This window comes from Drosophila kikkawai, chromosome 3R, assembly GCF_030179895.1.
Source record: "Drosophila kikkawai strain 14028-0561.14 chromosome 3R, DkikHiC1v2, whole genome shotgun sequence".
In the NCBI taxonomy this organism is placed as follows: Eukaryota; Metazoa; Arthropoda; class Insecta; order Diptera; family Drosophilidae; genus Drosophila; species Drosophila kikkawai.
The window spans coordinates 14,456,691-14,470,750 of NC_091731.1; the positions used below are offsets into that span (position 1 = coordinate 14,456,691).

Genomic DNA, 14,060 nt, shown 5'->3' on the forward strand with positions numbered 1-14,060 from the left:
TGTGCTCTCATTTATTCATACGTGCGCTTATTGCAATGTTCATGGCTTCATATTCATTATGGCAATGGAGCAATGTGCGTTCTCGGTTCTCCAGACAAGAGCTCAATATATCTGTGTGTATGTGTGTGTGTGTCCGATACGTTCGATAATCCAATAAATATTTATGAAGCACTTTATTGGAACAACACTGAATTACTTTATGGCAGATGTATGTATGTATGTATGAATGCCGCTCCAAACGTGTCTACTGCTGCCTTATGCAGCGGATCCTGGATCCTGTATCCAGTATCCCGTATCCTGGAACCAAAACCAAACCAAAAAACTAACAATCAAGCTGGTAAGCTTGAAAACACTCTGGCTCAAACAAAAAAAGGAACTATATTTCGCATTTGGTGAAGTGCTGCGCGCACTCCTCCAGCGCTCCATATCGCTCATACGCACCATGGTACGCTTTGATGCGGTCACTTTGGCCAAGGCAGACTTGTCCGATGGCTTGTTGGTATTTTGGTTTTTAATATTTTTAAGAGCCCTGTCTGTGAGCACGAGCTCAAGTGCCAGCCGGCACTAATTGCTTGCTGTTATGGGCCTCTCTCTACTGCCAGTATGTGCGTGTGTGGGGGTCGAACTCATGTTTAAATTATAGACTGTCGACTCGAGCGATTTGAACGTAAACTGCTGCAGTTTGTTGACCCAATTAACTGTCAAAGGTTAAGCGCCTGGGCCAAGACAGGCCACCAGGCCATATCTATGCACAGTTTGCATTGTTAATTTCCCACCAGAGGCGTGATTGTGCCGAAATGACGTTTGCTTTACGGCTGCATAAGCCCTGCGATATGCATGTCCTGGCTGAAAGCTTTGAGTTCCTAACTCGCTGATAATTAAATTTGAATTTATAAGCTATGCAAATTAATTTAAATCGCTCTATATTTGCCAATATTTGAAACGAGGTGCCAAAAACAAATGCAAAGCCAGGAAAATACGATCGATGGGGAAAAGTATGGCAACAGAGCAGGATAAAATAATAAAGATATAACCATAATTGAGGCTTAAAAATATATTTTTCGTTGAACTAGCAGTTTAAATCGTAACTAAACTTGAACTAAATATAATATTTACCATTTCAGTATATAAATAAATCTAATATTTAGACTCCCCACTACTGTAAATAAATTTGTTTAGCTTTCGCTTTTGTCAAATGAAATACAAATGCTGCACACGTTAGATAAATACTAATTGGTCTTGTTTGCCTTTCTAAAAGTTAATTAAGCATATTACCTCGTCTTTAATGGAGGCAGCTAATTCTATTATAATGATCGCAGTTGTGAGTGATTTTTCCGTGTTTTTTTTTTATACCGTTTGCCACCGCTGAATAAATTTAAATACAAACACTGGTGAATGCACAAATGAATACGTGGAAATCAATGCAAGTGCAAACAACACGACAATGACAAACAACAATGGCAGCGGCAAATATGAATGATGTGATGGGGCACGGCAGGGGGGTGTTTTTGTGGGTGGCGGTGGTGGCAGCACCCTTGGCAGCGAGTTTAAAATTATTGACAAAATTTTCGGGCAAACATACCGCAAAAAAGCAGAACAAGAGCAAACTATGGAAACAATGCATAACTGGGTCAGTTTGACATGTCGTTGTCGCAGCAAGCCCTGACGGCAATAGCCCTTCTCTCTCTCTAGATAGCTCTTTCTCCTTCTTTCTCCCTTCTTTGCCATCTCTTTCCCTTTGGTTTGCCATCTCTCTCCCGCTCCCTTCTGCAATATTATTTGGCAAAAGCATGTGGAGCGGCGTTCGGAATGGGGACGAATGTCAATGCATAAAATTCATTCAATGACTTTTGCAGCTATTTTTTATACCCTGCTCGTGGGCTGGGGGCGTGGCAGGTCCTGGAAGGGCAGACAAATAAATTGCAAGACATGCAATAAGACGAGGACAAGCCAAATGTGTGTCTAAGTGTGTCTCTGGCTTGTCTGGCTGCCCTCCTGGTCTCTGGGTCTCTGCTTCTGCTCCTTCTTGTATGCAAATAAAATTGTACATGAAATTGACTTTATGCAGGGGCCCGTATTTGTGTGTGTGTGTGTACATAAGGGTGAGCCATTCTTTTGTGTGAAATTCCAAAGGACACCTTGAATCAATTACCATTAAAATGTAAAGCAAATATTGTCTTAAGTTTCCTGGAAAATAATTAAATAATCCTAATAAAACCCAAGACATTTTTATAGATTTTCTTATAAACTTTGAAAAATATAAAGCCAACTAAGTGAGAAATTAATATAAAATCTTATGTTATTAATTATATAATTTTTCATAATTATGCTTTCAAGGAAAACTGGATCAGCTTTTGAAGGCAGCTTGTTCTGCCAAAAAAAAAAAAAAAAAAATGTTAAAATTGCTTTTTCTAGAGGTTCACCTTAGAAATGCAAAGGTGCAAGCTGGCCAGTGTGTATGTTGGTTTTGCGTCCTATGAAACCCTAGTGCGAGACATGACTTTGACTAACGTTGCAGCTGCATGTAAATGGCATCATGCCGCACGCCAATCGCAACCCAAAACCCAAACCCAGGCCACGCCAAAGCGAGACCCATGCCACACGTTTCCCCGTAATCATCCATTATCCTAATGCCAGGTCCTGGCCCAAAAGTCCCCCGAGTCGCCGGACCATGTGTATGTAGCACTGGTCGATTGGATTATGCCTTTAGTCTGCGTACACTGCTCGACTTTTAGTGGCCTTGGCAGCGACATTTATTAATGATGCGGCCTGGTATTTAATTTTGGCCCAAAACGATTTGGGTAATCGCTGGCCGCAATCGTTTTAATTGGGCTAGTCAAGGAGCAAGCAGCAATCGATAGTGGAAAAACTGTAAAATCGTAAAAAGGGCAGAGGACCCTTCAAGTCCCCTTTTGTGCGTCATCACGTGTAATTTGAATGTTTGATTAAATTTCCTAGAAATATTCGTGTACCTGCGGCGACATCTGCTGTGATTCTCAGACAGACTAAAACACACACACAGAGGAGGTCCTGAAATCAATACTCATAAATTAAAGTCATAAAATGGCAACAGACAGTAAATATAAATAGAAGCCAGACACGAATTTTCAAGAGCTGCAAGGTAAAATCAATCGATTACCGCCTGGCTGGCATTTTACGGCTGAACTTTGGAAAAGGATATGGCCGGAAAGGACAAAGTTTAAAGCCCAAATAGGTAATCACAAGTTGGCCAGCAGATGAGAGAGAAACCGAGAGTTCAATGTCTGCCCTGTAATTAGCGAGTGTGTCTGTGAGTTTAGGAGTTGGGGAAATCAGGAGCAGGACAGGTCGGACAGGCCTGCGATGGCAGGGCACTTGACAGCATCCGCAGTAGATGCGACGACCTCCAAGCCCATTTAAACTTTCACAAACAATAAAAATCGCCCTACATAATACATGAGGTGGTGTTACGACCCCGTGAAAGACAGACAGACAGTCAGTCAGTCAGACAGGCAGGCGAAATAAGTTGCCGGTGACTTGTGGCTGATTTTCAAAAGGGGGAAAAACAAGTTTTGCATTTGAAGCGGCAAACATTTGCGGACTCATTACGAATCAGATTGTTTACCACCGACTGCCTGAACTTGCGTCCCATTAAAAATTCATTACAGATTCGCTCTGGCCCGTAATTATGAATAGAGTTCGAGTTAGGAATTTAGTGGACCAAAAATAAAGTTATAAACTATTTTAGTAAGGCAGAAAGAATGAAGGGAATTACACATTGTATGGAATATATTATCTATTTATAAGATTATATATTTATTAGAATTCCGATTTCGTTCTTAAAGTCCCATCTTCTTTAATCCTTCGTCTTTGGTTTAAAGTCTTTTCCCGATTTCCTCCAGTTGTTTGTTGAAACCTGGCATCCGGCTGAGGCATGAGTGGACTTCCTTCACAGCCTTATCCAGCTGGTGGAATGCCTTTTGATATTCCGAAATATTGTTCCGATCGAGGAGTTCATCGATCCTATCCTGGGCCTCTTTATAAGAATCCAAAACAGAACCGTTCCGTTGCATCATATTTTTGTACTCATTGCCTGCGTTTTCAATATTTTCCATGAGGCAGGACACCATCATAAGGAGTCTGGCCTGTTCTTTGTCCATTTCATTAAATTATTAAAAATGTAGGAAAACAATTGATTTTAAGCTGATGTAAGCTGGGCGAGAGGTAAATTTTTAGGCCAAAGCCTGCCTGGGTTTATACTTTAATTATATATTTTAGCTTATAGAATACCCAAAACCTGTAGGTGGGCTGCTTCAGCGCAATTAACTTTGCCGACTCCAATTGCATTTGTCATGCACAGAAAACGCCCCCGAAGACAACAACTGTCACTCGACACTGCTAAGTGCAACCTGGGTGGTACGGTGCAGCCGCATAAGGAGGACGGGCTCTTAAAGGATCTCAGGGAGAATGCGTAGCGGTATCAAGTTGTTATGTTGCACATAATTATATCAGAGCCGCGAAAGTTTCCTTGGCAATTTCGTTGACTGCCAGTCAGTCAGTCCAAGGATGAGGAGGAGGAGCCAGAGTAACTTTCATGAGATGCTGACACCGACAGGCGGCTAATTAGATATTCTATCGTCCCATTTAATGCACTTGTCGTGGCCCTGCATTCTTGGCATTCTTTGCCCAACTCTCTCTGTTGCGTGCAGAGAGAAAGAGAGACCTAAAGAATTCCAATTTAAATCGAATTTTCGGCTTGGCATGTGAAGGGCATGTGGCATTCTCTCTATTTTCCGGGCCAAAGCCTGGCCAAGTGTGTCAATGCAGTGACTCACAGAGCTTGACATACAAATTTGTGGTACATTTATTGGCTTGTTTGGTCAGCCCGGTCCACACACACACACACACAGAAGGGCAAGTTATATTTAAATGTTAAGCTGGCTCAAAGTCGGGGCCATTGACACAGATATTTGCACAGCTGGTGAGCTGAGACCGGACTTTTGGTTCCGCCTCTGGATCCAAGTCCTGCGGTCGAAACTCTGCACAGAGAGGAAATTCAGGGACTGAAGCCGGGCTTTAAAGGGGTAAATCGAATGATGTTAAAGATGTAAAGTCAAATCTTCTTAGTTGGCAGTTCCTAATTTCCCAGTGTGTGCTTTAATTTGCCTTATTTATTACACATTACAAGCCCAATTGCTAGGCACAGCTGGCCAGGCCCGACCCGGCCCGGTCAGGTCTTGGCCCCGCAAAGATATCTTATGCAAAAAGTTGGAAACTTTAAATAAATAAACTTTGAGGCGGAGGCTGGCCCGGCACACACGTAACAATTTGCGAGGTAAACATGGCTTTATTTTAGTTTCAATTTTCGCTTCGTTATTTTTGCGCACACACACACCGAGCTACACACAAAGGGCGGCTGTTTGTTTTTAGATTGCTGCAGCGCGTTGCATGTTGTCTTTGCCGCCGTCGTCGTCGTTGTCGTCGTCTTTTTGCCGCCATTTTACGCTCGTTATGGCAACACTTTGGCTCAAAAGCAAACGCCTGACGATGGCGAACACATCTCAAACTCAAACGGCGCGGCGGCCGCGTTTGCACAGGGGAAAAAGGGCATGGAGGAGCATCTCCTCCTGCGGGCTGGCTGCAAAAAATCATTTCAAGCAGAAACAACAAGGGAAATGCGGAAAACGCCTTCGCGCCCTACCCATTTCCCTTGCCTTGCCGTTTGTCGTCTGTGTTTGCCTGCATTCGCTTCGTTGACTGGCAACTTTCGTCGCCTCGGCCTTCGTCCTTGGTCCTCCTTCGGCCGCCTTCGACCTGTCTCCCTCTAGGCAACACCTCCCACATGATTGACTGCAGTGCGACGTGTCTCTTTTGGAGGGGACAAAATATGATCTAAGCCACTGATTCATATTCTTGATCCAAAGTACACCTTGAAATGTGTTTGAGTCTGTCTTGAAATATATTATTTATACTCTGATTTTAACTTAAGAAAGTCTTTATTGTTATATATTTTAGTTTGGATAGAAAAATAAAAGAGAACTCAAGTTAGAGAATAGTTGCTACCTTCTTCAGAGGGATATATCTTCTTTATCTCAAGATAAGATTCCCAGCCACTGATTCATATACCATGAAATGCATTTCATTCTTTTTTAAAATATTGTCGTATTCAGAGAGGGAACATATCCTCGAATATTTACAAATTCCTTGAGATTTTCTTAATAACAATTTCAGATTCTTGTAAGGTTTATGAGTTTTTGAGTATGTACCTACATATATAGGTTTCATCAAGTTTTTCCCCTGTATTTTTATCTTGTAACTTCTCTCTGGCAATAATTTTTCCGAGTTGGTTTTCCAGCGCGAAGAGATGCGTGTTGCAATTTTGTTAAGTCTTCAGTGTGTCTTCTTTCCCCGGGATTTGTTTACATGATTGCGCACTCCTCCGGTGCCTGTGCCCGTGCCTTTGCCTGTGTGTTTGCCTTTTCCACATTGCCAGCACCAGGCTGGCTGCATTAGCACTCGAGTGTTTGCATTTCCTTTGAGCCAAATCGCAGCAAATTATATTTTTATTGATTCGGCAAACATTTGAGCGAGATTTGCGCGATAAAGGCGCTGCGAGAGTGGCAAAGTGAATTAATTTTCCCGCTTGGGACTTTGCCTTTGCTTGTGCATATACTGCATATTGCGCATACGCCACCGACATGCCGGATTTAGATAGCGGTAGAGCGCAGAGAAACCGCAAAGGACAAACAACAACAAGTCAAGAACGGCGGTAGCAACAACTTTTCGCATTTACCAAAAAACTTTTCAGCATTTTCTTGTTCCCTCTTCGCTTTGCTACATGGCCATAGACCCACTGAGCAAATTGTAAATGAAAAAGTTTTTATGTTATTCAGTGTTTTCAGTGGGCGGAACCACTGTCTAGCTCACTCTCCTCCTCCCTCCCCCCTCCTCCCTCGTCAGCTGTCCATGTTGTTGTTGGCGCTGTCGTTATTGCTGCATTATGTCTATTGTTGTCTATATACATTTCTGTCGAAAGTAATTGTAAATGCTGTTCATAGTTTGACTGTCGACGTGCTGTCCTATCCCACTTCCCGCTCCCCGCACTCAATTCGAGAGTTTTCCATTGCCCAGCTTTCCCCAAGGACTTGTTTTAAAGTCAATATTATGGAACTGGGTGTATAGTATATAGCTTAAATTCCTGCATTCATTTCAAGGCAAAGGGAATAAAGAATAAAGCAAACAATAAAATATGGTAATGCACTCAGCTCAAAGAAAGTGTGAACTGCGGAACAGGAAAACAAAGTAATGCAACCGAGTGCTCAAAACGTATTTTAAGCGACAGTGAATAGAGCAAATCGACATTAAGCTACGTTTGAAGTGGCGCCCGACCAGGATACGGCCGCGACATGACCCGCTTTCGCATAAAAAATTTGAAAATCCTCTCCTGCTGCCTCAGCCTCTGGGTGGCGCTCTTTGGCGGAGCCCTGCATCTGGCCCAAGGCAGCGAGTTTCCCGAGCGCGAATGCTGCGACCTGACCACCACCTCCACGGTGGGCCCGCTGCCCATGCCGCCCGCCGCGCTGCCCACCGACAAGTCGCTCTCCTCGGCCACTACGGCCTTGGAAACGGATCTGGCCATCGGACGATCTGGTAAGTTGTATTGTAATAGGATATACCGATACTTGTACAACACTGATACTTACTCTGTTAAGGCTATTTAAAATAACATTAGCCTGTAAGCGCATCTCTAGGAGAATCGGCGAGTAAAATTAAGTGTTGTGAAACCCTAACGTCAAATCTCTTTACCATTTAAATCATTTTTTAAGGCGATTTGACGAGTTCACAAGTAATTTTACGCTCTAAGGTTAATTTACTTTATAATTTGACGAAATGAATAATCCGAATAATAATAACGCTGCGAAAAGGAGGAGGCTAATGAGAGAGTGCCACCGTGAAAACATACAGAACTTATTTAATACGATTTTGGCCACTGTCGCAATGCTTCGCGAAAGTATCCTCCAGGATCTGCAAAATGTAGAGGGAGATGTGAACGACGAGGTGAATGATGAGCTGAATGGAGAACTCAACGGAGGCGTGATCCAAGAACTGGTGGATCTGGAGGACGCCTTTAACACCGAAGACAGCGAGTAGAAGATTTCTTCAAAGAGCAATTACATTTTATGGATAATAAAAAAAAATATAATTGCAAGGAAAATATAGAAAATCAAAAAGAAAATTGGGTATTGTTTGTGGAAGACAGTTTTATATTATATATGGTACATAAATATCGGCGAGTTGGTTGCCAAGTGCAAATTTCTTAGTCATGCTAAGGAATGTGCCCAGGAATGCTTGTTGCCATGGCAACAACACTGTTGCTTGACAGGTGTAGCCGCCGCGCTGGCGCAATGTCAGTTGAGCAGGACAAGGACAGAAGACAGTCTGTTACCGAGTGGGGTCTGTTCGTCTGTTGCAATAATAGGAAAGAGAGAGAGAGACAGCTAGCCATGTCTAGCATTGTCGTTTGAGTGAAATGTTAGGGCCTATTTACACCAGGCTGCGTTATTGCGTTCATTTCGATTTCGATAGATAACTCAGGTCGGTGTAAATATTATTTTCTAGTCAATAGTGATCACGGGGAATGTACATATAATCCGAAGAGTATTAGGTGATGTTTAAAGAATAGAGAGGACTTTATTACTAGGAACATAAGTTGGTTATTCCTATAATTATTTTTAGATTTATTATGTCCAAGAAATATTCTAAAAATAATAATACATTTATTGTTTAGTCTAGAGATTTTGTAAGCTAAAATCATAACTTCGATTTCTGCCTGTGTATAGTAAGTGGACATGGGTCAGTGTGGTTAGTGGCCGATTGCCTATTCATAGTGCCACTAAAAATGGCCATGTCTAATTGCCAAGCGATATTTAATGGCTCAATGAGCAGAAGGACGCCCGCCACCCGAGGGCTACGGAGGACGACATCATCATCACTTCCGCTCCAATTAACACGATGACCTTTCGCCAGCCATCGATGTAGCTCCCCTGGGGGCGCCACGATGGGGTTAACTATTTGCCAGTTGTCCTGGAATGGGGGCCATTTGAAATTCAAAGCAAACGTCAGCTGTAAAACAATTTATATTCACTTTGAATTGAGGTTTTGTTTCGCATTTTATTGTGCGACCAGACAGACAGACAGACAGACAGACAGAGGGGATAAAGTATAGTATATGTGCTGGTGTCTCGGTTTCTTGCTGCGAAACTTGACTCGTATTAAATGTTTGCCGAGCATCGCTACGTGCCGTAAACAGGGGCAACAACAATTGGCTCTCCAGAATACTAAGTGAATATAGCACTCGATTTTATAGAACAACTTATAGAATATTTCTCGTGCTATGAGCTGCATCCGGAAATAGAACTGCATCTGCAACTGCAGAGTTTTCGCCTGCTGCCTTAAATGTTACATGGAAAATTGTCAAAGTCTGATTGAAATACGTACAAAAACACCGAATTGATTAAATAATATCACAGGCCAGCCATTAAATTTGAATTTTTTTTTTCTGCACTTCCGAACAAGTTTTTTCCAGGATTGAGTGCATACAAACAACTTTTTTGCGGGCCAAATACAAATACAAGGTTTCCTCATTGTGTATGCATCTTTAAATGTCAAATTAGGCACAAATTAAAAATGTCAGTTGGAAAAGTTGAAGGCTCCACTTCACAGAAACTTCTCCGCCTCTCTCCAACTTTGACGGCAGCCATTCAATTGGTTCGAGGAACTGGTTATGGAGTGCATTAACCCCACAAATGCAGCCGGGGGGGACTGAGTTCAATACACGCACTTAGTGGCAGTTCCTGTCCCCGTAATTGAGTTTATTAAATAATCACAAATATCGATTGGCTTCGATTCAAACTGCTTGGCTAGCCACTTCAAAGGGTTGCGGCGGCTCTGTGGAAACAGGGCCAATTGCCCGGCACAAATGCAGAATGCAAGAAAAAAAGGTTGATTATGCAACAAACTTGATTGACTGACGGACTGTCAGGCAGAGACACACATACATATGTGCACAGGTTGGCAGGACAAATTAGTCATTAAAGGATATGCTCTCAATATGCCAGACGCAGTGATTGAAACGCAGGCCAGGAGGCAAGCTCAGGGAACACACAACAAAATTAGGGATATTTGTTTGAGTCTAAATTGAAGATATAATATTTAAATTTTGGAATTATTAATATAACGAAAAAGAACTCAAGGTTTCTCGCCAAGTTCATCAAGAGTTCCCTCTTCTTTCAATTAAAGTTACTTTCAAAAAAACTTCTTCCTGTGCATTTCACAGGACGAAGGACGAGGAAAATTACAGAAAAGGACATAGTCCTTACTGCAATGGGTTTGACGTTGAGGGACATAAAAATTTCCGTTCTATGTTAGCTGCTTGCCTTTTTTTTTTTTTTTTGCTCCTAACAATGTTCCTTGGACATATGGACCTGCGAGGGGGGTTGGCTGTGTGGCTATGTAGGTGAAACGTGTGGAACGTCGAGAACATCTTGCAGTTTATGTATATAGCATTTAGATTGAGTTTGCACGAATGTACACAAGTTGTTCGAATTCGCATTTGAATGGGGAATGGAGAATTTCTTTTAGTGGCCAACACGAGGACGGATGTGCCTCCTTGAGTTGTGGATCCCCGGGATCTCCGTCTCCGTCTGAGCGGCTGAGTGTCCATCTGTCTGCCTGTCTGCCTGCCTGTCGTTGGGCTTAGCCATGACATAAGATTTTAATCAGCATAAAATTTTCGTTTTTCCTTCGATTGCCTTTCCCCTTTTGATAGAGAGACCGGGAGAAAAAAAAAGAGAGTTGGTCAATGGAAAATGTAATTTCATATTTAAAATTCGCTTTGGTCTTTGCCTGTTTGCTTTCGATTTTTTCCCAGTTAAGTAAAAGTTGATTTATTTTCATTGAAATTGGAATTTAAGGAATATATATTAGTGACTAAGAAGAGGAGGATATCGACTGCCTGTGACTTTAGTTGCTTGTAAATAACTCTAAGTAGTGTTGATGTTAGTAACCCTCTAAAGTATTAAAGTCTCTTTTAATTCACCTAAATTTAGGTGTGTTTAAAGCTGACTAAGTCTTGGTTTTAAAGTTCTAAAGCCTTGTGTTGCCTGAAATATTGTTGCAACCGCATTTCCTCGCTAACACGCTTACCCTTAAATCGCATCAATTTTAAACGCAACAGACACTTCACTTCGCACACCGACACGGACACCAATACACACACACACCCATGCATGGGTACAAACACTCGTAAGTTATTCCACCTTAATTATATTGCAACACCCCGACTCGAAACTCTTCCTCACGCCCCTTCCCGGTCCGAACTCACCCGATGCGATGCTCGACCCATTCCGACCCAATTCGAGGCACACAACGCAGGTGGCCAGGTGCCTGAAGGTCCATGTAACACAATGTTTTATGTACTGCCCGTCGTGTGTGTGTGTGCGAGTGTGTGTCTTTCCCCGCTCGCGTATGTGCGTGAATTAGTTATGAAGCCAAAGTCAAAGTGGGTCAGCAGCAGTCCTTCTTTTCCCGCTGCAGCGGCCAGCAATGCGATTCCGCCTCCAGTTTCATTTTCAGTTTGAGTTCGAGTTCGAGCTTGAGTTCGAGTCGAGTGCGGCCATATTTTTAGAGCTTCGGCAATGCCAATTTAATGTTATTGCGTATACGTGCCGTTGGCCGGCATTATCAATAGTCCTGTGTGCACAGAGAAAAAGCATAACAATATCTATTCTCCTTATGATTTGCATATAAATTTAAGTTGGATACAAATCAAAGTAATATTTCTGATATCTAAAAGAGAAAAGAGAGAACGCAAGGGGTTTTTAACCAAGTTTTAGATATTATTTAAGGATGGTCACTAAACAAGTTTGAACCTTAATTATAAATTTAAAACCCTCTTCAAATGCTCTTTCTTTTTCAGATTCTTTTAATTAAGTAACCATTCTATGAGATTATTACGAGAAACAGGAAAAGACTTTAATTTTAACATTTCCTTATATATATATACCAATTCCGACGATCAATTGCCAAGCTTTTATATTCTCTCAGTGCTGTGCACCATTGTGCATTTACAGCAGTTAAAATTGTAATTAAATTCAACGCCCGCACATGTGTAATGCAAATTATGTATGCGTGTCACAGCCGGCGTGCCACAATAAAATGCAACACGAGAAGAGGAAACAACTGCAGCAGAAGCAGCAGCAGCAGCAGCAGCAGTGAACATACATTTCAATTTGTAGGACACTCGACCAGAAAAAAAAAAACAGAACAGAGGAACAAGCTCTCGGCACTTAACCTTCTGCTCGAAGCAGACCGACTTGAGTTGGCGATGGTGATGGCATCCCGCTGCCCTGAGTGCGACCTTCATCAAATCAACGAAAGGTAGCTGCTTTTGCTTTCTGCTTCTGCTTCTGCTTCTGCTTCTGCTTCTGCTTTTGCTGCTTCTACTGTTTGCCAGCCAAATTAAAAATTCAGCAGAAGACCGAGGGCGGCGACGACGACCTCAGTGCTATGCCAAAGGTTGTTCGCGGCTGCTGGTCGGTCTCGACCTGTCTCGATTTCACTTGAAATGGAAAAAAATTCGTAGTCGCACTGTGGGAAGGACTCCAAGGGCAAAGGCAGCAGCGAAAGGCAAAGCATACAGCACACAGAAAAAAAGGTAAATTAAAATTGTCTGTTTATTTGTATAAAATTCTGGCACAGCAAAGAGCCAAATATGCTGACTTGGCGGCAGTCCTTTAAAGTCAGTTGTGGGTGTGTTTGGGAGGTGGGCCAGAGGCGGGTTCAAGGGGTTTAAAGAAGCAGGAAAACTACCACAAAGTTACAAATTTAAAGAAAATGTAGTAATAGTTATATTTTCAATATAGTAAACCACGTATCTTTCTTATATTAAAAAATACAAGCCTCTCCTTTGTTACTTAATTCAATACCATAACTATAAAAGCATTTTTTTATATAACCAAAATCCCCCGAAATAAATCCAGCCTGCGCCTTTGGTTCGTTTGACTCTCTGCTGAAAGTCAAGGCTGCTAATTAAGTGCTTTTTTGAGGTTAAATACATATGTATAAGGAGCTTCGCTACAGTTACAGCTCGGGCCAAAGCTGGGATTTATACCGATGATGCCGACTGTGCTGCGGCGCAGCTATTAAGAGTCTTTCTTTTTCTGTATATGTGTGTATGTGTGTGCTGACAGGATCATGTTTTAAGCTGCAGAGCTTAACATCAATTTTTGAGAGCTTACTCTTTGTGTGAAAGTGTGTGGCAGTGTGTGTTAAGGACATAGTCAGGCGAAGCGAACTTATATTGTTGCAGTGTTGCCGCGCAGGATCTGGCGGATTTTCTCATTATTAAACTGGAACCCATCTAATTAGGATGCGGCACCCGGGCCTGTATTCATCTTGCGTGTGGCATTTCGTTAATGACACTTTAATGTGCTACAAAATCAACTGACACAGCTGGAAAAATAAATCACTTTTTTTCGCCCCTCCTCCCCATTCGCAGCATTTTGAAATAGAACCTCGGCACACTCGCATATATCATCACTGGCATCCGCCCTCGCCCCTTCGTCATCTATCAAAATTCACTTTTCACATGGAGCCCTATAGGTAGGCAGGGCTGCATGGTCTGTCCCACTGTCTGTGTGTCGTGTGTCTGAATGTCGGTCCGTTTGGCTGACTGGATGGCACACATTTAACCCGCACGTAGTCGCAATTTTAATATAATGGCGGGCTGAAGCGAAGACGAGTCGAGTTGAAGGCATATCAACGACCTAGTAAGCATCTTTATACAATTTCATGAGGCTGTCATCGTCACGGGGCACACGGTACTGGTACTGGCTTCACGCACACCCACACATACATACCATAGATGTGCGGAGGACACCTGGCGACGCGACCGCGCACTTTGCATAAATTTGTTATGCATATAAAATTAAAAGCATATTTTTAGGCGCTCGCCACACACACTCTTGTCGTCACTCTTCAGTCGGTGTGTTGATATTTTTATGGCAAATACTCGTAATTTG

The 14,060-nt window shown here is 42.4% G+C and overlaps 1 protein-coding gene across 1 annotated transcript in view; it reads left to right on the forward strand.

Annotated features, from left to right (window-relative positions):
* Positions 1-7,200: 7,200 nt before the first annotated feature.
* Gfrl (Glial cell line-derived neurotrophic family receptor-like) overlaps positions 7,201-14,060 on the forward strand; it is a 65,030-nt gene continuing 58,170 nt past the window's right edge. Inside the window, exon 1 of the mRNA XM_041776991.2 lies at positions 7,201-7,629. Coding sequence (XP_041632925.1) covers positions 7,386-7,629 — 244 coding nt within the window. The 5' untranslated portion in view covers positions 7,201-7,385. The remainder of the gene's footprint in view (positions 7,630-14,060) is intronic.